Raw genomic sequence first — 24160 nt, forward strand, 5'->3', positions numbered from 1 at the left:
AAGAGCAGGGTATGCACCAGGAGCATGTGAGAACAAGGCCAAGGAGGTCAGCAGGGAGTCCACGGTGGCACTGTGGGCATCAGGACCCAGCACTATTAAGCCAGAAGGATTTGGTGGAAGCCTCTGGGACTCCCTCCACTTCAAATGCACCAGAGCTCAGACACTCAAGACACTCATCACACCCCCAGCACAGTGGGACTAGACAAGCTTTAAGCTGTTTCTCCCAGTCAGGACATTTCGATCTCATGATTAAGGTTTTGTGATCTTTAAATAACATACACGCTGGTTTTCTACCACGAGTGTCAAGGCCTGTGGCTTCAAGCCCCTCTTACGCACACGCTCCTCCCAGTGCTGAGAGCTGCTCTTCCTGCCGCCCTCTTGCTCCTGGAGGCTGTGAGTCAGGCAAGTGCAGTTTTCCCCCTATTACTGCAACCATACGAGAGTCAATCAAGAGTACGAGGCAGTTAATGACAAGATCAACGGTCTTACTGCATTTAGCAAGATTTTAAAAGCAATCAAAACTACCTACACAGACAATAATGAAGAAAAATACTATTACAAAGAAGAGGAAGTATTTGATGTGTGTATGTACTCCACTAAAATAACACAGGGAAGGCTTTACAAGCTTAAAAACAAAACGCCAGTAAACCAAGCCACACTTAGAAAAATGAAAGCTGATTTTTATTTTATCATCAACAGCCATTCTTTAAACATGAACATGCATACGTAATATTCTACGCACACATCACAGTTTTTAACGTTAGTTAATAAAGGTTAAACACACAACATACATCCTTACAAAAAAAGTCAAATGCAAACTTAAAACTTTAAACAAAAGTCTTACTAATTTAAAAAAAGTTTGTGTTGGGTACCATTTGTACAACACAAGTTAATTTAAACATTTTCATTTTGGCTGCACATGAAAAAAGCGGCAGTAGAAAATAAAGTCATTGAGGGTTTTTAAATAGCAGAATAGGCAGTTTTGCCATGCAGGAGAAGCAATATTAAATATTAGTTTTCAAAAAAAATCCACATTTAAAAATATTTAGTTCAAGTCACAGAATTTTTCTCAGTAGAGACCCCAATGCAATGCATAATTAGCTGCCTTAGATGGCCGGTTTGAAAGGACAATATCCCTTCAGAGTATAACTTTACTGATTTTGGCACAGAAAAGAAGTCTTAAGAACGAGAACATGATTAAAAAAGAGGGAAGAGGGAACATAGGCAAGAAATAAAAAGCAAGAGTACATGAGATAGTAATTGTAATCACTAAAAACTGAGCATTCCCAGTCACTGCAGAATACTGTCTTCCATCCACAGCAGGTGCGCACTCCACGGCTGTTACTGCAGCATGGACTTGATTTGCTTGGAGGTAGTCTCATCATTCAAATGTTTTGTTGTGTACCTAAAAGTAAACAAACAAACAAAAACAGCAATTTTAGGGAATTTAAAAAAAACCATTATCTGCACTCACTGGTTTCTAGTATTACAAGATGAGCAAATAGGCCAATCTTCCCTCACAGAATCGTGCCCTTGATTTCTAGCTTCAGCTGGGTTCAGGTTCTGCCTTGCTTAGCCTCCCTACCAGCTTTTAAACAGAAGATCCAAGAACTTTGTAACTGAGTCACAAGTGGTTAAATTCTAAAGGAAACACTCAAGCTGCACCTCTCACTCAGAGGAAAACAGTCCTTGCTCCATCTCAGGCATTGACAAATTATAGCCGGTGGCCCAATCTAACCCACTACCTATTTTTGTATGGGCTGTGAGTGAAGTATATTTTAATAATTTTAAATTAATGCGGAAAGAAATCAAAATAATAATATTTCATGTTAACATGGAAATTATATGAAATGCAAATTTCAGTGTTTTTATAAGAAGTTTTAATGGAAGACAGCCATACTGATTTACTTCGGTATTACCTATGGTTACCTTCTTGCTACAGTGGCAAAGTAGATGTGACAGAAACCATGTGGCTCCAAACCCTAAAATGTCTGTTTACCCTCTAGCCTTTTACAGAGAAATATGCTGAGCTCCCTTCTAGTCCCAAACTGTCACATCCCAAAATGTCTCAATACTCTAAGTGCCTTGTTTCCAGCTAGATGTGTTTTGCTATAGGCATGTAAACCTAAGAATCATAAAAAGAGTGATCACTGGTTTATGAGAAGATTCACCACAGGAGCCCTTTAATAGCCCCAAAGTCAGTGAGTAAGCCTGCGTGTCCGACTCTGCTCCAGGAGCTTACGACCTGGCAGGGCAGACAGATGGTAATATACTCACACCAGGGGCAAAGGAGGAAAATACCAAGTGGGGCCTTACAAACAGGTTATTCTAAGTGCAGTGAAAGCAGTGGAGGATATTAGGTGGGATTTCACTTAGGTTCCGGAAGGGCTGCTCTGGCTGCAGAGGAAGAACTGTAGGGAGCAGAGGAACAGCACAGGGACCAAGCAGCGCGCTGTTCCAGGGGCCTCAGGGAGGGATGACCAAGGCCTGGACCAGATGAGAAGCTATGGATACAGATGTTCAGTGCGTGGATGTGGGACAGTTCAGACAGAACTTAATGCTGGATCAGTTAATTTGGCTTATAAGAATTTCACATGTAATCTTTAAGGAATATATCATTTTAAGCAAGTATACACAGATGGTCTTTGTGTCTTCAAGAAATTTAAACCCAATTTTTGTTAGTTTCATTTCAAATCAATTTAAAAATTGAAGAAAGCACCTGAATGCAAATCCTTGGAGAGGTAAGGACACAAACATATACTTACTAAGTACCTGATAAATTCTCAACAATTTTACTTGTAAGTACTTCCAAATTGTTCACATATTACTAAAGAGACACCAGAGCACGTGGCATGTGATAGGTGCTCAATTAATTGGTACTTGTGGAAGGAAGACAAGAAAATAAGCAGCCAGGCTGGAAAAACAATCCATAAAGGAATATTTACATTAAGTGGCAGGTAATGTAGCCAACACTAAAGACTTGTTTTCTTTTCCAAGTGCAGATAAAGTATATTTAGCTGCACACAATCCTACTGATGTCAGGAAAGAAAAATGTTTAACATCCTTCTCTTCATTTCTGTTTTTTCCCCTTTCCTTTATGCGCCTGAATAGGGGAGAGGGCCACACAAGGGGCACACCAACATTTCCACACAGATGGTTTTAAGTACCACTACTCAGCAATGTTCTGGGACATTCCAGGAGTTCTGAGTGCTTTCCTCTCTACCAGACACAAGTTCTTGCTGCTTCTGCAGGATGTGATCATGCACTTCCAGCAGTTCTCAGATCCTTGCCCTGAATGATGCTGACTGGGAGGCAGGCCTGTCACATCACCTCATTCTTCTTAAGAAATGGCCAGGAATTAGGGCATGTGGGTGGCTCAGTCGATTAAGTATCTGACTCTTGATTTCAGCTCAGGTCACGATCTTGGGGCTGTGAGATCGAGCCCCGTGTCCAACTGTGTACTGGGTGTGGAGCCTGCTTGGAATTCTCCCTCTCCCTCTGCCCCTCCGTCTCTAAACAAACAAAACCAAAACAAAACAAAACAAGAAAGGAAGAAAGGAAGGAAGGAAGGAGGGAAGGAGGGAGGGAGGGAGGGAGGAAAGAAGAAAGAAAGAAAGAAAAAAGAAAAGAAAGGAAGAGCAGAAAGGGCAGGAACACCTAACATGTATGAAAATAACATATGGACACGTATGGCATTATCTCACTTTGTGCATAACACTAAAGTTCCTCTGAGTGCTATGACTTTTCTACCGAAGAAAATCAACCATTATTTACCTTTACTCTGAAATTTAATAAAGAATGCAGTTATCTAGCACTGAATCTTAACTCCTAGCTCTAGCTTGCTCTCTCATAATCAAGGCCCTTGGTTCCATTTTTCCACCTGTAAAATGTAGGCATGACTTGCTGCTTTTCTGTAATCACATACTGTAAGTTGGAGGCACTACATATAATAGCTACGGAGAAGCATTCAAAATAAACAGCATATATATGTGTATGCAATTAAAACTGAAAATTTTTTAGTTATTGGGGCACCTGGGTGGCTCAGTCGGTTAAGCGTCTGCCTCTGGCTCAGGTCATGATCCCAGGGTCCTGGGATAGAGCCCCGCATCAGGCTCCCTGCTCAGCGGGAAGCCTGCTTCTCCCTCTCCCTCTGCCTGCCACTCCCCCTGCCTGTACGTGCAGTCTTTCTCTGTCAAACAAATAAAATCTTAAAAAAAAATAAAAATAAAAATAAAATTTTTTAATTATTAACTGTTGGCTCTGAGGCAAATGATGGAGTGAGCATCTCTAGTAAAGCAGTTACTCAGAGAGTAATTCCACAAAAGTATCTCCCATTCTGTAGAGGTGTAAGTAACAACAATTGCATAGCACTTTTGGGATTATGAAATGCTTTTTAAATAGTATCTCCTTTGCTCTTAAAGTGAAGCACATTAAGGGCTACGGTGATTTAGTTTGAGCAGTGTTTCTCGAAGTGCCTGCATTACATCAGCTAGGGTGTTTACTTATAAAATGAGGTGCCTGAGCCCCACCCCAGACCTAAGAGAGAGACTCTCTGGGGGATGGTGACCCGGGGATCTGCATTTTCACCTCCTTCCTAGTTATTCCAAAGCACTCCAGAGTTCAGTCATGTAGGAAACCTAAGGCTCAATGATATAGCATCAAGCATATGGGATTTTAAGAATGAAATCCTGAATGTGAAAACAGATTCCGACATTTATTAGCTATATGATCTGAGAGTCTCTCAAGAACTCAAGGTAACTGTCTGTACAATGGAGACATCCCCAGCACCTCATATACATCACCTACCTCACAGAGCTGTGGTGTGGATTAAATAAAGTCATACATATGAAACTGTTTATGAACGTACAGTGATATAAAAATGTTACTAATTGTGACCACTACCATAAAGCATCAAGTGTACCAATGAACCTTACAAAACTTCCCAGGTGAAAAAGTAAGAACCTGACACACAACACGTTCACTACTTATAAAAACAGTTCAAGACTTATCTCTGCAACAAAACCTCCATTTTCTACTTTCCATTAGATACGTGAAACGACAACTGAAAACTGGTAGGTGGCTCTTGCCTCAGTGGTGCTTTACTTCCCCTTTCCCTCAAACACAGGTTGTTGCATGTGAGACTTCAATCCCACCTCTCAGCCCCGCTGCCTGCTGCTGCTCTAATTCTAGAATAGAATAGAAGAGGCCCAATTACCTTTAAATTCTGAAAAACAAAAGCAAACTCTGAGTTTTTAATGTGTGGAGCACTGTCCCTGCAAGGTAAAGAAATGTAACACCAGGCCCAGGGCGCCAGGTGGCTCAGTCAGTTAAATGACTGCCTTCGGCTCAGGTCATGATCTCAGGGTCCTGGGATAGAGCCCTGCATTGGGGTCCCTGCTCAGTGGGGAGCCTGCTTCTCTCTCTCCCTCTGCCATGCCCCCGCTGCTTATGCTCTAAGTATAAAAATCTTTTTAAAAAAATTTTAAAAAAATAAAAAGAAACAACACCAGGCCCTCCTAGACTTTGATTCCCTCTTCCTTTTCAAAGCAGGTTTCCTGTCACTGGCTGGCTTCACAATGTCTCAACAGTAAGAAAGAAGGGTCTTGGGAGAAAACCCAGGCTGACTGGGACCCAGGGAGTCTTCAGAAAGGGGTCAAGTGGTAAAGATTCACAATACCATGAATATGGATAAAACCAATGAGGTTTATGTTGTAAAAACCTCCAGAGTAAAAAATTCCCAAAAGTTATGGTTTCTGTAGGCTTATGGTTGAAATAGTTTGACATTATGAGGCTTTTTATTGTTATATTATGGTCCTGAATCTTTCTTATATTTGTTTAGAATTGACCTCCTTTACTCATGTAGTCACTGCTTACAGAATACTTTTCATAATCCTAATAAAATCATTTGATGGTTCAACTGAAATGATACAGCATAGAATTCTGCTTTATGATGCACCAAGTGCGACTAAGCATTCAAGAGGAATAACAACCTGTTTTGCTCATTAAACGTGAGAAATTTAATACTGAACTGGCAATCATTTTTGTGTATCATGTGAACTACAGTGCACTACAGTGAAAAGCAAAATGGCCTGTGACCCCAAGAAGTCTCCATAGAAATATTTCTGTGCTTGTGTAATTTTGTGTTTAAACACAAAATAATTGAGCAATGAGCAAATTCTTTTATGTTAGGGAAATTATACTATAAATTAAATCTCTGTAAGTCCAAGATGTTACAGTATGCTGAAATTTGCATTTAAAAATATTCCAGCAGGGGCGCCTGGGTGGCTCAGTCGTTAGAGGTGTCTGTCTTCAGCTCAGGTCATGATTCCAGGATCCTGGAATCAGGCCCTGTATTGGGCTCCCTGCTCCGCAGGACCCCTGCTTCTCCCTCTCCCACCCCCCCTGCTTGTGTTCCCTCTCTCGCTGTGTCTCTGTCAAATAAATAAATAAATAAATTAATTAATTAATTAATATTCCAGCCTTCAAGAGGTGCTGGCTGCTCAGTCAGAACATGTGACTCTTGATCTCGGGGTCGTGAGTTCAAGCCCCATGCTGGGCCCAGAGCTTACTTAAAAAAATAAAAGAAAAAGAAGCCTGTCTTTAAAAAAAAAAAAAAAAAATTCCAGCATTCTTAGGAGCTACAGTAACAACATCAAGTCGGTCTAAGCTGAGAAAAGACAGCAAATAACTGCTTTATTTTTATTACGAGAAATTCTGTAAGAAATATACAAAAGTAATAAACATATCTGTGAAACTAGAAATGTAATCACACTATATTAAGGGAAAAGAGCTAGTTTTCGTAGAAGTGTTTTTATGGTATTATATTTGTAAAAAGATAAGCATCACAGAGCTGTGACTATCTACAAGTGTAAAGAAAAAGCTTTGCAAGACTATATATCAAAATGTTAATAGCGGTTTATTTCAAAAATAGTGAGATCATGTGATTTCCTTATTTTGCTTTAAATTTTCCTATGCTTACTGAATTTTATTTACAGTGAGCATGTTGTACATTCATTAAAAAAATTAAAAAGTAAACATCCCAAGACAATAAAAAAAATGAAAGCCAAAATCTTTGGCAAAGAAATAAAGCTGCTATTTTCATGTGACTGCACCCCCCCGACACGCACGCTCTCTTTATTGTAAAAATACTGTAACCAGTATTTGAAAGCAAAATCGCCAGTAAGCAAAATGAGATCTTCCCATTTCTAATATGAAATATATATTTCCTTTGTACTATTCACATTTTGAAGCATTTTCTTACAGATTTTTTTCTATACATATGCACATGTACATATACACACCTGAGAGCATTTAGAAGACCTTCTACACTATTTGGAGGTTGGTCCTTAAGAACTTTGATACAACCTTTCATCTAAGGAGAAAAGGAAACAGAAAAGATAAAAATGTTTGTTTTCTCATATAACATTCATTATCTCAAAACAGTAGTACTTAAATTAGCCCAACTATGGAACTGATGAGAAATTACATTCTCGAAATGTCAAAATCTTCTTAAAAGAGGGGAAAAAATCTACCCAAATGTCATTTTCAGTTTCTCTGTCAAACAAAACTTTTTAAGAACCGAATCGGTCAAACAGAAGCACCACGCACACGAATGAGAAAATGAAGGGTCGGCTAAGGGACGACTTCTCCGAACAGGCGTGGAGCAGCTTTTGAGAAGACAGAATGGACACGCTGCCAAGGAACAGAGGAGCCTTTCCAAGTAGACAAACACCTTGACAAAAATAATAAAGCTCACCACATGCTGAGGACAGAATTTTGCAAGGCTGAAATGACTAGCATAGGGGCGTCTACAGAGGGCCTCACAAGCCAAGGAAGACTCAACTGTAACTAATGGGGTAGGGACTTGTTACAGGCTATAGAAAGGGAACAACTTAGCAAAGATGGTATGTAAGAAAGATGAGCCTGACGACTGTGAAAACGTATAGTAGAAACAGCACAGGCTTGGGCGCCTGGGTGGCTCAGTCAGTTGAGTGTCCTCCTCTTGGTTTTGGTTCAGGTCATGGTCTCGGGATCCTGGAATCAAGCCCTGCATCCGGCTCTGTGCTCAGTGTGGAGTCTGCTTGGGATTCTCTCTCCCTCTACCCAATCCCCTTCTACAGCACACACTCTCTCTAAATAAATAAAATCAAAAGAAAGAAAGGAAAGAAAGAAAAAAAGTAGAAAAGAAAAGAAAAGGCGAGCACAGGCTTTGGAAGCCATGGAGATGTGGGTTCAAAATCCCGCTCCACAATTCACTAGAGATTATACTATGTAATTTCCCTAAATTTTAGATTCTCTATTAGTACAGAGGAAATAACGTCTACATCTTAGGAGTATTTTCAGAGGTAAGTGGGAAACAAGCATAAAATTCCTGAGACACAGTAATCAATAAATGGTAACTCATTTCTCTTCACAGAGGATGGACATGAATAAAGAAAGGTAGGGAGGCTGGTTAGCCATCAGTAATCTAGACACAAAATGCTGAGAGCCTGAGCTAGCTATGAAAAGGAAACTGGAAGACAATTCTCACCAAATACTGGTTATAATTCTGATGAACAGGGTCAGGAAAGAAATTACAAAACAGAGAAACCAGGAGCCTGCTTTATTCCTAATATGAACTTCTATAGAGACAAGCAAAGTGGGAACCCAGACTAGAGCCACAAATTATTATGATTACAAGGGAGGAGAAAATCTATATTATATAGTCTTTTTTCACTAGGAGCACCTCTACTGACTTTCTATGTACATCTGGAAATAAATCTTTTGTTTGAAATGGCCTTTGGTCAAAGAACGAAAGGAAATTTCTTATGTCTAATCATTTACTTATATTGCCAAATATGCAGGACTGCTGAGGAGCAAGAGGGACAAGGCGGCATGCTAGAAGACTGCAGCTGTCCTCTGGTCGTTCTACTCCACTGTGTATGGCTGTAAAAAACCCAACACAAGACAAAAGGCAACAGAAGCCCACCATTATCAGAAACTATAAAACTGAGGTCTGTGACAGAGTGCAACCTGCAGCTCTTTTAAATAAACGCCTATGAGGGGCGCCTGGGTGGCTCAGTCGGTTAAGCAGCTGCCTTCAGCTCAGGTCATGATCCCAGGGTGCTGGGATCGAGCCCCATGTCGGGCTCCCTGCTCAGCGGGGAGCCTGCTTCTCCCTCTGCCTGCTGCTCTGCCTACTTCTGCTATCTCTCTGTCAAAATAATGATAATAATAATAAACCCTTAAAATAATGAACGCCTACGAGTTCCACTTACGGAAATAGTTTGGAATTAAATAAAGCAATATAACTTACATCAATCTTTGAAGTTTTGGCAAATGCTCCCACTGGATGTACGTGGTCATAGAGTATTATGACACCCACCATTACCCTCAAGCAGAATGACACCGTCTCTTCATTTGTAAATCTGCTTCTGTATTCCCTGGAGGGTAGAAAAGATATGGATGGATGAGACACATCACTACTTAATGAGCTGATTCAACATTCAGTTGATGCTGAAGGATGTATCCTGTTGATCTCTAAAAGGAATGCTAACATTATGCCCCCCTTTCTCCATGGTGAGATTCCCAGAGAACTGAGGTGGGTGCAGCAGTTATCATGTACATATTCTGATCTCTATATGCACCCTCCTTGGTGTATCACCCCTTCTGCTTGGCAGAGATGAGGCAAATTTAGAGAAATCAAAAGTTAGCCCCAAAGTAATGGTTTCAGGATAGGAGCTTTGTAAAGGTTGTTCCCACCAACATGATGAAAAAAGCCACTAGCTTAACAGAGCAATATGCTTGCTATTTAGAAGCTAACTTAATCTAAGCATTTACACTATTGTATTACTGGATTCTAATTTTACTAAAATTCACTCATATTCTTCTCTCATTTGGGAAAAAGGGAAATAGAACTTTCATCTATATATAAGGCAGCATGGCATAGCAGAAAGCACCCAGAACCAGGACTGGGCATCCAGGACATGTGTGGCTCACTGGCCACTGGGCATTAAAGTCCCTTCTCTTCCCCGGACGTCACTCCCCTAAATGACAACGATAATGAATAGTTGCCCTCCTACTTCATAAGGTTCTCCAATAAGATGATGTGTAAATACTGCCTTGGAAAGTGAAAAGCTACACAAAAACAAAAGTTATCTAATAAAACCGTGTTATTTAGGAACCCAGGAGAGATTCTTTCTGCCTGCTGATAAGATATCCAGCCAGACAATATTGTGGCATATATGATAAATGGCTTGAAAGTGAAGGGAAACCCAGCACAGAATTCAGGTTAGTGTTGGAAAAACTAACTAAATAAGTAAATAAATGAATGAATAAAGACTGAACTAATACTGAGAGAAAGGGATAAGTAGAAGAGTAACTCTAGTCCTCTAGCAAAAAGGCAAGGTTCTTACTGAAAAGGAGAGAGAATGCTGATGAGAAGCATAACCAAAACAGCAAAGCTCTTCCCCTATCTCCGTAAGAGCACCACAAAATTCCCCATTCCAAAGAGTCTAATAAGTGAGTCTGACTGGCCTTAGGGACCTGAAAACCCACCGTAGTTTCTACTTAACCAGAAGTTACATTAAGCTCCAAATTATTTTAATATTGTTCATATATGTAACACTGGATACTTCAGATATACTTATTTTCCGCCTTCCAAATAAGACCTGTTCATATCTAGACAACTGTTTCAAGAGGATTGTTAAAGCGAAAAAGAATCAGCTAATACTCACGGTGTTTCGAGCATGACTCTGCATACACTAGCCATGGTGCTTAGACAATCTGTGGTATTTTCTATTGGTAAATTTTTATTCTGTAAAAGTGTACGGAGGAAAAAAATGAAAGTAATAGTTATTACTTAAGTATAATTTAAAACTTAACATAATGTGAAAACTGACAACTTTACATGTTGGTTCCTACTCCTAATTTTGTAAAAAAAAAAATGGACTAGATTCTAGATACTGTTCTAAGCTCTAGGGATATGGCTATAAGCAAGAGAAGCAAGACCCTGCTCTCCTGAGAGTCATTTACATTGTAGCTGAGTGGAAACAACCATTACATGCAGACAGAGCCTCACAGGCCATGAGGTAGGGGGATTTTATCCTAAGGAGACTGGAAAGTCACTGGAAACATTTTAAACAGAGAAAGAAGGGCATGTGGTTTTTAAAAAGATTACTTGGCTGCTCTTTGGAGAAGGGACTATAGCGGGGCAAGAGCAGTAGTAGTAAGACCAGTAGGAACACGAATGCCATAATCCAGGTATGAGGTGAGAGGACAGTGGGCCGATCTGGAGAGGTAGAGCAAGAGAGGAGCTAAGTTTTCAGATTCAGGGTCTATTTTGGAGGGAGGGTCAATAATACTGTCTCACAGAGGAGATATAAGAAGTGAGATAAAGAAAGGAATTCAGGATGATAACCCTTAAGTCACTCGCCTTTACAGTGGTACTATTAATTAAGACAGAAAAGACTGGAGAAAGGGCAGGGCTGGGAGAAAACACCCAAGACCTCGGTTTGGCCACGATACCATTGAGGTGTTGTTGACTATACATCTAAAGGGAAGCTGCCGATAGGCAGGCAGATGTATGCATGTGGGCCTTGGGGAAGGACAGGACTCAGCGCGTATGCACTTAGAGATGGCAACGTCACAGGCCTGCGGACGTCACCACGGCTGTAGATAGGAAGAAGAACAACACGAAGAGTAACCAGCTATCTAGGCAACACTTACTTACCTCTGATACAAATTTTGTCGTGGCATCACTTAAGGTTTTCAGCATTGGGGTTGCCTCAGCATAAAACAAAGACATTCGATTTGCCAATTCATTATTTACTTCATTTTCTCCTTCTGCCTACGTGGAAAATAACAGCATGTGATTATCAGTTCATAAACTGTTAAATCTGATAACATTTATAAAAGAAGGGCCTAGGCAGAGTGCCTGCTTTGCTAATGCTTGTTAAATTACTCTATTAAATACTCTTAAATTATATTTTAGACCCTTATGTACACATAATACTTAAATATTCTTTAAAAACAGGTTAAAAATGATACTAAACTATTTTTCAGAAAGATTAACCTCTTTTAAAATATGGTAAATAATATTAAGCAATTGAGTAAAACCTGAATGGGCTGCCTCCTGTCACAAGGGAAGACAGGGAGACGACGAGGACGCTGCCCCGGCCTCCGTTTCAGGAACACACAGGTACCCACAACACGCTAAGAGGCGATGACCAAAAAAGGAGGTGAGAGGAAGACTACACTAGACTGGAAGAAACTAAAATGGACTCTGAAGACTTAGCCTTTGCAGGTGATGATGGGCAGGTACGCATGGCATTCCAACCAGTCAGGGGAGAAGAGCATGTTTTCAAGTGGCCTAGAGTGTAATCCAGTGTGTTCGGTGTAATCAGGGGCAACGGCCGGTGGACAGCAAGGTTGGGAAGGAAGGCTGGGGTCAGACCGCAGAGTGTCTTAGCTGCTAGCTTAAGTTCTTATTTTTCTTCTGCATGTGACAGGGGGTCCCTGAGCATGTTAGAAGAAAGGAACAACAATTAAGTCAATTATCTAAAGCAAACTGACTGATGGTGTCAGGCAGAGTGTGCCAAAAAGGAAAGAGACCATAGGTCACAAAATGAGTTCTCCTACAGAATGCCTGCCAAAGAGAGTGAGAATGAGGCTCTCAACTGGAAGAGAAGAACTGAGATGAAAAGGGGGGTGAGGAAGAGATGTGAAAGTTACTTCACTTGACAACAGCTGGATGTACCTGTGATTACTGAGGGTGAAAGATAGGGCAAAGGTGATTTTACGGTCTTTGGCCTTAGGTGGTAGCAGGATGGCTATCCTGGATGACTGACTGGGTGTTACGTGTTTTGATTTGATTTGATTTGATTTGACATGGTGGGTATGAAAAAGACAAATGATAAGGTCAATCTCACAGCATGAACTGGTCTATGCAAAACCAAAGTAATGTAAATAACAGATGCTTCATGGAAGAGAAATCCTTTTCCTACCAAGGCCTGTCTTAGAACAGCCACTTCAGGAAATACTGATTCAATGAAAAAAGAAAAAAAAAGACCAGTCGCTCCTTTGGCACTTTCTTTAACCTCTTATGCCACTTACCACTCCTTACAGATTTATGTAGTCTTTATTAAACTATCTAGTTGAGGCTATAAGGCTGATCCTAGAAATTTCCCCATTTTTCACACCAATTAGCACAATGTAGGTCCTCAAAATCCCCGAAGAAAAAGAGAATATTTTCTTTCTATTTAAGGCTTTACTTACGGTATTTGACTCCCTGGAGGTAGAAAAGGGTAAAGACAAGGAGAAATCAAGGGAAATCAAGCCTAAGTAAACCAGAAGAGCGATTTTGTAGCCAAGGAACAGGCACAGGAGTGCTCACGGCCCATGACCTTGCTCTCCCCTCTTGCCAACATTAGTATCCTCTCATTCCAGGTCACCTTCTCTCCAGGACTCTTCCATTCTAAGACTATGGGGTCAAAAAACTCACAACTACGAATTCACGAAGTTTTTGTGCAATTTAAATGAGAATACACATGGGGCACCTGACCAGCTTGGTCAGGAGAGCATGCGACTCTTCATGTCAGGGTTGTGAAGTCGAGCCCCACGTGGGGTGTACAAATTACTTAAAGATAAAATCTTTTAAAAAAATTAAAAAATAAAAATGAGCATACACAGAGAAATTTTCTAAGTATCAATGTTGTATGGAAAGATAGCAATTTTACTGAAGGAAGGAGTTGTGGGGACTAAGGGACCCAGTGGAAGGGCAGGCCAGCATTGCGTGTGGTCTGCGGCATCCTGCCCTTTCTTCTCACAGCTGCAGCCCGCAGTGGGGTACCAACTTTACCATCAGCTTTAACTTCACTTGAATGGACGAGCACATGAACAAGCAAATTAACAGCTATCATTACTATACCCCTGAATCAAAGCTTTAACTTACTGGAACATTATTAATCCTCATACGACTCAACGTTCTTCTATAATAGCTGAAATCATTCTGTATGGCGGGATTTGTCATCTAAAGAAGACATTATAAATGAAAAATGTATTATGCATGCTAAATGATAGTGTAAAAATTAAGTGAAAAATCTCCTAAATACAGTTTTAACTAGTTAAGTGACACTCCCTAATTTGTAATAGCAATTTAAGAACTAAAACTGGCATCACCCAAGATAGCTTTTGGTCCCTAAATCACATAACATTGTACTTAGTCCTTCTGAACATATAAACCATGTAGACTGTTTCATAGTCGTGATCCGTATACTTCCCTTCTTCTTTTCAATAATTTTAGGTAACATACTAAAAGGTTGTTTCCCAAAAACCAGTATTACCAAATAAACAAAAACAAGAAATATGTAGGCACTTGTTTTGAATTATTACAATAAATGTGTATATGGTCAACAGGGCAATCCTCAGACTAAAATTTTATATACAAATCCTTTCTGCTCAAAGTATTAATAAAAGAGAATAATTTCTGGGCGCCTGGGTGACTCAGTTGGTTAAGCGACTGCCTTCGGCTCAGGTCATGATCCTGGAGTCCCAGGATCGAGTCCTACATTGGGCTCCCTACTCAGTGGGGAGTCTGCTTCTCCCTCTGACCTTCTCCACTCTCATGCTCTCTCTCTCTTGCATTCTCTCTCTCAAATAAAAATCTTAAAAAAAAAAAAAAGGAGAATAGTTTCCTATTATGCAATCATAAAAGGCTGTAATTACGAATCCACCTTTTCCATTTATCAGATAAGGTCCCCGAAGTCTTGGAAAGTCGAAGGACCTGCCTCACACCTGGTTACTGTGACAGAGCCTCAAGTGGATCAGGTCTCCTCACATGAAAGTTACTACTTATTTCTTTATACTCAGTCCTTCCAACAATGGGGGGGCGGTATGCAGGGAAATAGGAAGATAGATAGAAGAGGAAGAAGGAAGGCAGGCAGGCAGGAAGAAAGGAAGGAAATATCTTAACATCTTTATACGAAGGGATGTTGAAAATTAGGGATGAGCAGAAAAGAAAAAATAATATTAGAAAAGGTCAATATTGTTCCAGAGATATTTTAAAAATGAAGCTAAACGGGGTGCCTGGGTGGCTCAGTTGGTTAAGCGACTGCCTTCGGCTCAGGTCATGATCCTGGAGTCCCAGGATCGAGTCCCGCATCGGGCTCCCTGCTCAGCAGGGAGTCTGTCTCTCCCTCTGACCTTCTTCTCTCTCATGCTCTCTCTCTACAATTCTCTCTCTCTCTCAATAAATAAATAAAAATCTTTAAAAAAAAAAAAATGAAGCTAAACGAAGACTGAGTGTTGAGTAATTTGCTATTTGCTACACATGTAATACATCAAAAGACCTGCCATAACTTTTAAATCCAGTTTACCACGTTTCACTAAGGACCAACAGATACCACATAAACACACTATGACAAGGTCTCCAGGGATTTCCTCCTGTTCTCACTGAAAGGCTCACAACATCCATGCACCTCAGGGCCAGCACAAAGTCCTACCTTGAGCTCATCGAATCGGAGTGTGAAATGAAGAATCTCTGCAAACTGTTTGGCAAGAGCCTGCTCTCGCTCTAGATGCTGCGTGGGAGAGTATGGGGTACTTGTCAAGGCTCCCAGAAGACCTCTTAGTGCTGCTTCTAAAGAAAGGAAGATTAAAATATTAAGCTGTAGTTCACTGATTTTTATTTAAAAATGAGCAATTTATAAATGTTATGATTTTAGTTCCCATAAAAATAAGGTCTCTTCAAAAGCCAGATTATCTAAATATAATCACTGAAACTGAATAGTGTTTAACAGAATAAAAACTTAAAGGGACCAATTCAGTTTTATAATTCCATAAACCCAAATTTAAAATAACGCAGAACATGAATCTAAATTAAATACCAGGATCAAACAGCAAATTTTATATTATTTTCACCATTCTACACAGTGTTGATTTTTATGAACCGGTAAGGGTTACCTACAGCTGAATAACTTTTTCAGTGGCATCGTGTCCACACAGTCAAATCTCTACATGGCTGGGAATAAATTACCAACTTCTCATACTTTGAATATGTTGCTTATTTATAAACATAAATTGCTTTCTTTCAGATACTAAAGGAAACAAAGTATTTGGTTTAATAATTAGCTTCCTGAGTGTCTTAGAGCTTGGCATCTTAGAATCACAATATAAATATTCTAATTCATTACGTAAGTACATGGTCCCTTCGAAATAAGTGCTCTCTTTGGAATGCTAGACTTATACTGTGTTTAAAAATGGAAATATTGATATTTCACTTCAAAAAAAAAATCAAAGAAATCAAATTAATCCATTCACAGATTTCAGAATCAGAAAAAAATGCCAGATTCTATTCAAAGAAAACAGGAGCTTATGGTAGTAGATGGTGATCTGACATTAATGAAAAAATGTCAGATTAAGTAAATATTTATTAATAATAAATTTGTCAGATCAACAACCCTTAACTTAAAAAAATACCAGCTCTATTATTTATGAAGATCCTACTATGAACTAACATCCCTACTATGCACGTGACTTAGTCTCTTATTTAACTTTCACCATCAACTAGGACATGGGCATTGATGGGTACACGCTCAGTTTCGAAGATTTTAGACCCCCAAGGGTACAGCTAGTGAATGCCAGATGTTTCTAACTCTACAGCCCTGTTCTTTCCACCTTAATACATAATAAACTGCCTCTCAAATAAAGCAACATTCTACCTAGCCTTCTGTAACCTTATAAAACATGAATCTATGGATTACTACATAGAAGGTACTTCTTATATGTCTAATATGTGCTGGTACTGAGCTAGACACTATACAGATGTTATCTGTCACCTACACAATAACTCCAAATGATAGTTCTTATCTTTTTTTTTATAGCAAGTCAGAAAGTCTTGATTGTCTACCATGTGCCAGGCACTGGGGTAACACAAATAAAAGCAGACATGCTCCCTATGCCCACATGGAGCGTGATTATACAGAGAAGACAAATTATTAGTTGTGATGTGTGTTAAGAAGCACATGATACAATGAAAAAATATAAAAATAGAACCTCACTTAGTTGAAGGCTCAGGAAGAGACCTCTCTGAGTGACATTTGGGCTGAGGGTGAAGTGTGCACTAAGGATGAGCACGAGTTTGCAAGCAGGGTAGTGAGCCACATCCTGAACTGAGAAGAGCATGACATAGCAGAGGAATGGCAAGAAGACCAATACAGGCAGAAAAGAGCACAAGGAAGAGAGGAACCCAAGACTAGAACAGTATGCATATAATTTATGTGCCATATCCAGTATTCTGGTCTTATCCTAATGTCCCTGCAGAAACTAGTTGGACAGGGTGGTGATACCATCAGATTAACACTTATAAAAACTCCATGGTATCTGCTATGTGTAGAATGGACTGCAGGAGTATGGATAGCTTACAGAAGTGCAAGAGTGGACGTGAAGGTCAATTAAGAGGAAAAACACGTTTTAGCTATTTTGAAAAATGGTTTACTCATCTCCCAAGATTCATTCCATCTGTCAGTATTAATATAAAGTGGAAAGCAAAGTTTAAGAGACATGAGAATAGTAAAAACTGTTAAAACACACACACCAATACTGTTACAGGCTGTTAAAGAAAAAAAGAAATTTGCATTTCCTAAATTTTATCAAGTCTCAGGGTAAATTTAACATTCAAGGTGCTCTACCACTTTGGGGAATGGCAGACCCCCCCTCCCCCGCCTAAGGAGTGCAGTCCAGTCACTTGGCTGAGTTGGGATGGCCAGTAACCATGTTGGAGAACTTCTGTTCTGCTTGAAGCCCTCAAGGGCAAATCTGTGAAAAAAGGGCATCTCAAGACAATGGCACTGCTTATCTGCCTTTGGGGGACCTAGACCAGCCTCTCATCTTGGGAGACTCAGTGGATACAAAACAGTCCTACTAGTCTATAATGCCCTGTGTCAAGAAAGGAATCAGAGACAGAAGATCCCAGAAGATGGCTCAGGTCTCTGGCTGAGTTGGAAAGAAAGGGAGGTCAAGGAGGAGATGATGTAGGGATTGGTCTTCCTGATGGAGCTCCTAAAACAAAACCATGTGATTAGGATTCTTAGGAAAGGTGATAAGAAGAAATTAACAGTCTACTAAGCCCTAAATTCTAGAAGAAATTAGCTGGTAGATCAGTGCACAAGGTTACAAGGAAGAGACCAACTGGGAGAAATAATAAAGACAAATTAGTCCACAAAGTAGAACAATAAGGGGAAACCAGTGGATGCCTAGTTTAAGAGGAGGCCCCTGTGGAAAGTTCCCCTTTAGAAACAAGCATTTATCAACACTGCCATCCACACCTAAATCAAAGACTCTAACCTTGTCAACAAAGATCAGTATATCTTCCAAATTAGTCAAGTGATCCCTTCCCTGCCTCTCTATAAGTTTACAAACTGGCAAGGGATCAGGGTCCCTCTTCTGGAGTACACATCACAGTGTATCCGTGGTGCTGAGGCCAACCACCCTCTCCTTGGGATTGCAAGATTCTGAGGGACCACATGTATCTTAACAGTTAGGTAGTTCTTTGTGGGCTATTTATAATGTTTATCCTCACCTGTAGCTCAGGCACGAAGAAGAGACAAAAGGTTTAGTGGATATAAACCAGATGGCTCACCAGACTCCGAAGTCCAGATAGGGTACTGAAACTCAGAGAATTTAAGTCATGTGGTCAAGACCACACAACTAATACATGGTAAACCTCAGATTTCAAATAGGAAGCTATGCCTCCAAAGCCTAAAATCCATTATTATTGCTTCTCCTAAATACCCAATACGTATCTGATACATCAGATTTGTGTATTAATTTTTTTTAAAGATTTTATTTATTTGACGGGGGGTGGGGGGGAGAGATCACAAGCAGGGGGAGAAGCAGACTCCTTGCTGAGCAGGGAGCCTGACATGCGGCTCAATCCCAGGACCCTGGGATCACGAGCTGAGCCGAAGGCAGATGCTTAACCGACTGAGCTGCCTAGGCGACCCCAGGATGTGTGTATTCATTAATTCATCCCTCACTCACTCAAGAAACAGTGAGTTCCTAGCATATGTAAACAAGGATATGTTACTGTCAATAAGGAAACTGGAAACATTACTAACCAGGTTACGGGCGAAGAGATGAGCAGTAAACTATCCTATATTAAATTTGTACTTTGCTCATAACTCTACAGAAGTCCCTAGAGTAATCAAAGTTCCAGGCTCCCACATCAGAGTATGAAAAATGATAGCTTCTTGCTATTACCTATGTTATAATACCACTCTGCTGAAACGGAACACACACCACTAGCCTGATTTAATTCTGATAGTTAAAACATAAGAAAACATGTAAGCGTGAATGGTTTGGCCTATTTTATAATTATTCTTTTTTATTTAAGTGGCAAATGCTAAGAGACCAAGATGAGTCTGAGTAGGCCTGAGCACCATCTAAAGCAATATAACTTCTAATGTGCAGCTAGGAACTAGCAGCGCATGAAGGAATCAAGATAACCACGATTAAAAGACTTCAGTTCAATGAGGTTACAAAACTACAGACTACAAACTACTTGATCAAAAGGTCAGCAGCATGAAAGAACTTGACTGTCCCTATTGAGAAAATAAGCTACGATTCTTATTTCTAGCAAGAAAAGGATAATTTATACCAACACTTCTATCTCAACGATCTGTACCTTTAACAGTCCTTCATCTAAGGAAAAACAGCAGTTCTCTTAGTTTTTAAAAAAATTGAACTTCAGCTTTCAAGTAGTTTGCAGACCCAAGTGGCCTAGTAGCTAATACGAAGGTATGGAGAGCCAGAAAGGAAAAACTAGGAAGTGACAGGGACCTATTGCAAACTGGAAAGCACAAGCCCTACACCAGTGGACACGGAGATGCTTTGCAGAGATCACTCCAGCCAACTGAGATGTAGACTGACCAATCAACTGCCTAAGCTCTGATTTTTCCCAAGGCATCTGGAGACTTAAAAACAACAAAACACAGAACCCAAATAATTGCCAATTTTTAACACCTGGCCAACTTATGTCTTTCAAATTACTCCAACAGCTAACTGCCTAAATCTTACCTGCTCTGCCTCCTCCTCCTTCAAAAGAAAGGGAATTCCAATTTTGCTGACTCACTGTATGGAAGGTATAATTCTGATCTCTGAGTAATTATTCCCTTGCCAGGAAAAAAGCTAATGGTTTTGAGTGCTTTTTGTTTTAATAACTCCCTAGATAACTTTGGGCACATCAACTTGCTATTTTCTCATCTTGTACCATTTTAGATCCATGAACTAACCATAATCAGCAATGATTTTTAAGAATACAACAATCTAAATAACCCAGAGGCCTGACGATTAGTTCCCACATATGGGACAGGATTTGCTGTATAGCTGGAGAGAAATTCTACCAAGTGTTTCTCATACTAGGACCCTTTAGGCTACCAAAAAAAAAAAAAAAAAAAAATTCAAACATTTCCTTGTGGAAGTTATAATTTATTGGGGAAATGGTCTAAATAAATTAAAGACCTGGGTTGATAGGGATGATAAGATTATCCTATAATCTTACAGTCTAACAAGATTGCTGTACCTATGTAGCATACAGATTTAGCAAGGTGAACATAAGATACTCTACATTAATTCCTTATCAATAAATGTCTTTTTCACTAGGGAAGTCATAATTACAAAACTTTCAACTTACCTAACCTCTGAGAAAATTCATAAAATGTCTTTAATTTGCCTACTAGTGGGACAACTGCACCCCAAGCCTTCTCTTGCAACTTCTCATCTGCTGGATGCTGGATTGCCTTCAAAATCCAAAGAATAAAAATAGTTAGAGTTTTAAAAATCAAAACAGTATTATTTTTACATTAAAATATAGGTTTCGGCAAACACAGGAAACCCTGGTATACTCAATAAAATACGACCAGTCTTTCAAACCATTAGGCAATCTTTTGTGAATATAGAGGGTCACTCCCAAAGAAAGGTATTTTCTTGCTTTCATCTTTCTTTTGCTTCTCTTAATCTTTTATGGAACTTAAATGTTTTTTTTTTTCAACAATCTGGTTTGTTTTCTCTAACATCTTCAAACAAGCTAAACATGCTATCTGAAAGTTGAAACTCATAATCAAGATGGGGGAGTGTATGGGGGTTCTTCTTATAAACATTATCAAGAGGTATCGACATGTTTAGATTTTCCAAAGGCACTAGTACTCTGACTCCATCCACACTAAACTGAAAAACAAGAAAGCAAAATAAAACTGAAACCAGACAGATTTAGGGAATGCTCTCAATAAATAAGCTACAAATTAAACAAATGGGCTATATATTATTTATACAATGTGCCTTATAAGCTTGCCACTACATGCAAATTTTCTTGATTTTTTTATATAAAACGTTTTTTTAAAAGATTTTATTCATTTATTTGAGAGAGACAGATAAGAGCATGAGCAGGGGGAGGGGCAGAGGGAGAAGGACAAGCAGTTACCCCACTTAGCAGGGAGCCCGACGGCAGGGCTCGATCCCAGGACCCCAAGATCACGACCTGAGCTTAAGTCAAAAGCTCAACCAACTGAGCTACCCAGGCGCCCCAAATGATATTCAAACACAGCAGGATTCTGAAGTGAATCCCATTTAAGTGACTACCTAGAATTTCAATATTAAAGAAAATCTGACATTACATAAAACAATCCTTTCATATTAATACGAATATTTCAAAGGGACTGTGATACTACCCTGACAAATACGAAACAGTTCTTTTAGTCTCAAGCTCCATCTCAGCAATGTTTTATATCAAGTGGTAAAAATCTGTTAATTATTCAGGAAATAAGCAAACAGATAAAAATTAAAATTTTCTTTTCTTTTCCTGAGAAGCATAGCCAACTTTTCTTGCAAGATCTAAAAATTATTTTCAAAGTAAGAGCTCATTCTCATAATATCAAAATGGTCTGGCAAACATTACCCACTTTCACAACTGAGTGAGTTAACTACTTCCCTGACCCTGCCCCGCCTGGATTTAGAACCGGGACACTGGCTGCTCTTTTATGACAACATGTTATGGTTCTCACTGTAATTCTGATTCCTTCTCCTTTCACATCAGTTTCACTGTGTTAGGCGACACTTTTGGTACAGCACCCAGACAGCCCAACATGCAAAGGACGCTTAGTACAGGTCAGCGGTGAGACTGTCATGGAGCAGATATGGTAACTCTCAGTTTCAAAAGTGTTACAACTGGTATAGATCTATCAAAACAGTAGTGGAGAGCTCTTATTTCCCTCACCAGTGGTTTATCCTAGAGAATAAGCTTTGTTTAATAGATTCTATATTAAATCAAATTTTATTCTATTTCAGTCATGTTTAATAAAATGCCATTTAAACAAAAATGTAAGTAAATTCCATATCCTCATCATAGGTTTTTACATTTACCTTGCTCTTGAATGATACTCTTTCAGAGAGTATTTTCTAAAATGTAATCGGGTACAGAAGTACAAACAATTTTATAGATCTCATTTTACAACTGGCCAAATTGACCTCCAAAAATGGCAACCATTTTATATTAGCACTTGCATTAAAACTACCTGTTCCTTCATAAACCAATATTGAGCTTTTACAATTTATCATATATAGTAAAACTGCTTGACAGTGATATGCATTTATTAGTAAATCTGAACATTTTTTTCCTATTGTCTGTGCTTTTTCATTGGTAGAATGGTTGTTCTACCAAGTTTAAGTCTTCCTATTGACAGTTACCATAGTTGTATTTGTTCTCTGTATATTTGTATATAATCAGCTTTTATTTGTACCTTCCTTTCTTAATTTGTTTTCCTACCATTCAGAAATATTTTCTGCTTATAGAGTTAAACCCAAACATCAATATGCATTCCCCAGTGAAAATTTCTTCAAATGCTTGAATAGTTACACATACCTTAATCTATAGATTTAAATGCCGTTTTAAGTCTTCTAGCTTACATACTTTTTATCTATTTTATTTACCTATTTTTCTGTCCTTAATTCCTTTACCAAAGAATTAATGAAGGTACCTTTATAGTAAGTCTCAAAGCCTGGTAAGGTGAATCTCTTACTATCTCCTGTGATTCTCCCCTTTCCTTTTAGTGTTATTTTTCTATGTAAACTTTAACTTTGTGACATTTATTTACTTTCCCGTGTGACCAACCATGGAACACCACGAGCGCACTGAATGTGGCCACAGCACTAAACTGGGTGACCACAGGGGTCCTACGGTGAACTCCAACCTTTGGTCACTGCATCTAAAGTTCCTGGTTTTACAGGAACTTTTACAAGTCCTCTTTGAAATGGCTCCTAAGTAAGGTTTCTATCATTTTACTGTCTTTTAGAAGATGACAACTACATTCAATTAAGTCAATATAAAGACTGTAGTGAGCCTTCCCACAAAGAAGCAGTTACCCTTCATTTGGTTAAGTTTTTTTTAAAAAATCCTAAGGGCAAAAGGTAAAAGTCTATATCTCTATAGTTTTTTCTTTATTGTTTATGGGAGACAACTGTAACCAGCTGATCAGAATTCAACTGTAAAATAAATTTTAAAGATTTTAATGATATAATACTGAACAATTAAAAATAATTTGTAGCACTGATTATCAATATGAAGACACTAAAACATTTTTAGAACAAATTGTGAATTGTTGTGAACTATAGGAAAAGAATTTGTCAATTAGTTAATTAAGATCCTGCTTAATCATTTAAATCTTCCATTTCCACAAATGTTTGATTTTTCAAAACATGTTTAAATGTTTAGGACTTGAATTTCACAGGAAGGGTTACATGCCTTCATTTACTGAAATCTTAAGGTTTCACTTAAGCTAATGATATTGGCAAGATTCATCTAAGCTCTTGTATTTATTTCTTCAACAGTTACTAAGTGCTTCCTAAGCACTGTTTTAGGTGCTGATGACACACAAATCAGTAAGAAACCAGGTTTACTCTCCTCCTCAAGCTGGAGGTGGTGGGGGAGTTATCAACATTAAATTTCAATAAAAGAAATGTGTTGAAAGCACTGGGGCAGCCGAGTAAGGGGGAAGTAATTACTGGGATGTGGAGGAAGGAAAAGTGTACGTGTGCAAGACATTCAAGGTACAAACAGTCCAGGCCAGGAGAGGTTAAAAAATGGAATTCACCTTATCTCTGATTTCCCTAAGCTAATGATATCACCAATGGC

At 39.1% G+C, this 24160-nt stretch overlaps 1 protein-coding gene across 10 annotated transcripts in view; it reads right to left on the reverse strand.

Moving 5' to 3' along the window:
* Positions 1–659: 659 nt before the first annotated feature.
* CYRIB (CYFIP related Rac1 interactor B) overlaps positions 660–24160 on the reverse strand; it is a 143605-nt gene continuing 120104 nt past the window's right edge. For 7 of the 10 annotated variants that reach the window (XM_027596218.1, XM_027596279.1, XM_027596225.2 and 4 more), the window contains 8 exons: positions 20669–20774; positions 15480–15616; positions 13931–14008; positions 11711–11827; positions 10716–10795; positions 9296–9422; positions 7302–7372; positions 789–1405 (listed from right to left, as the gene is read on the reverse strand). In XM_027596218.1, coding sequence (XP_027452019.1) covers positions 1342–1405; positions 7302–7372; positions 9296–9422; positions 10716–10795; positions 11711–11827; positions 13931–14008; positions 15480–15616; positions 20669–20774 — 780 coding nt within the window. In that variant the 3' untranslated portion in view covers positions 789–1341. Of the gene's footprint in view, positions 1406–7301; positions 7373–9295; positions 9423–10715; positions 10796–11710; positions 11828–13930; positions 14009–15479; positions 15617–20668; positions 20775–24160 lie in introns of all 10 variants that reach the window. The other 3 variants (XM_027596208.1, XM_027596260.1, XM_027596243.2) reach the window with 1 other exon arrangement.

Source organism: Zalophus californianus, chromosome 4 (assembly GCF_009762305.2).
Source record: "Zalophus californianus isolate mZalCal1 chromosome 4, mZalCal1.pri.v2, whole genome shotgun sequence".
Lineage (NCBI taxonomy): Eukaryota > Metazoa > Chordata > Mammalia > Carnivora > Otariidae > Zalophus > Zalophus californianus.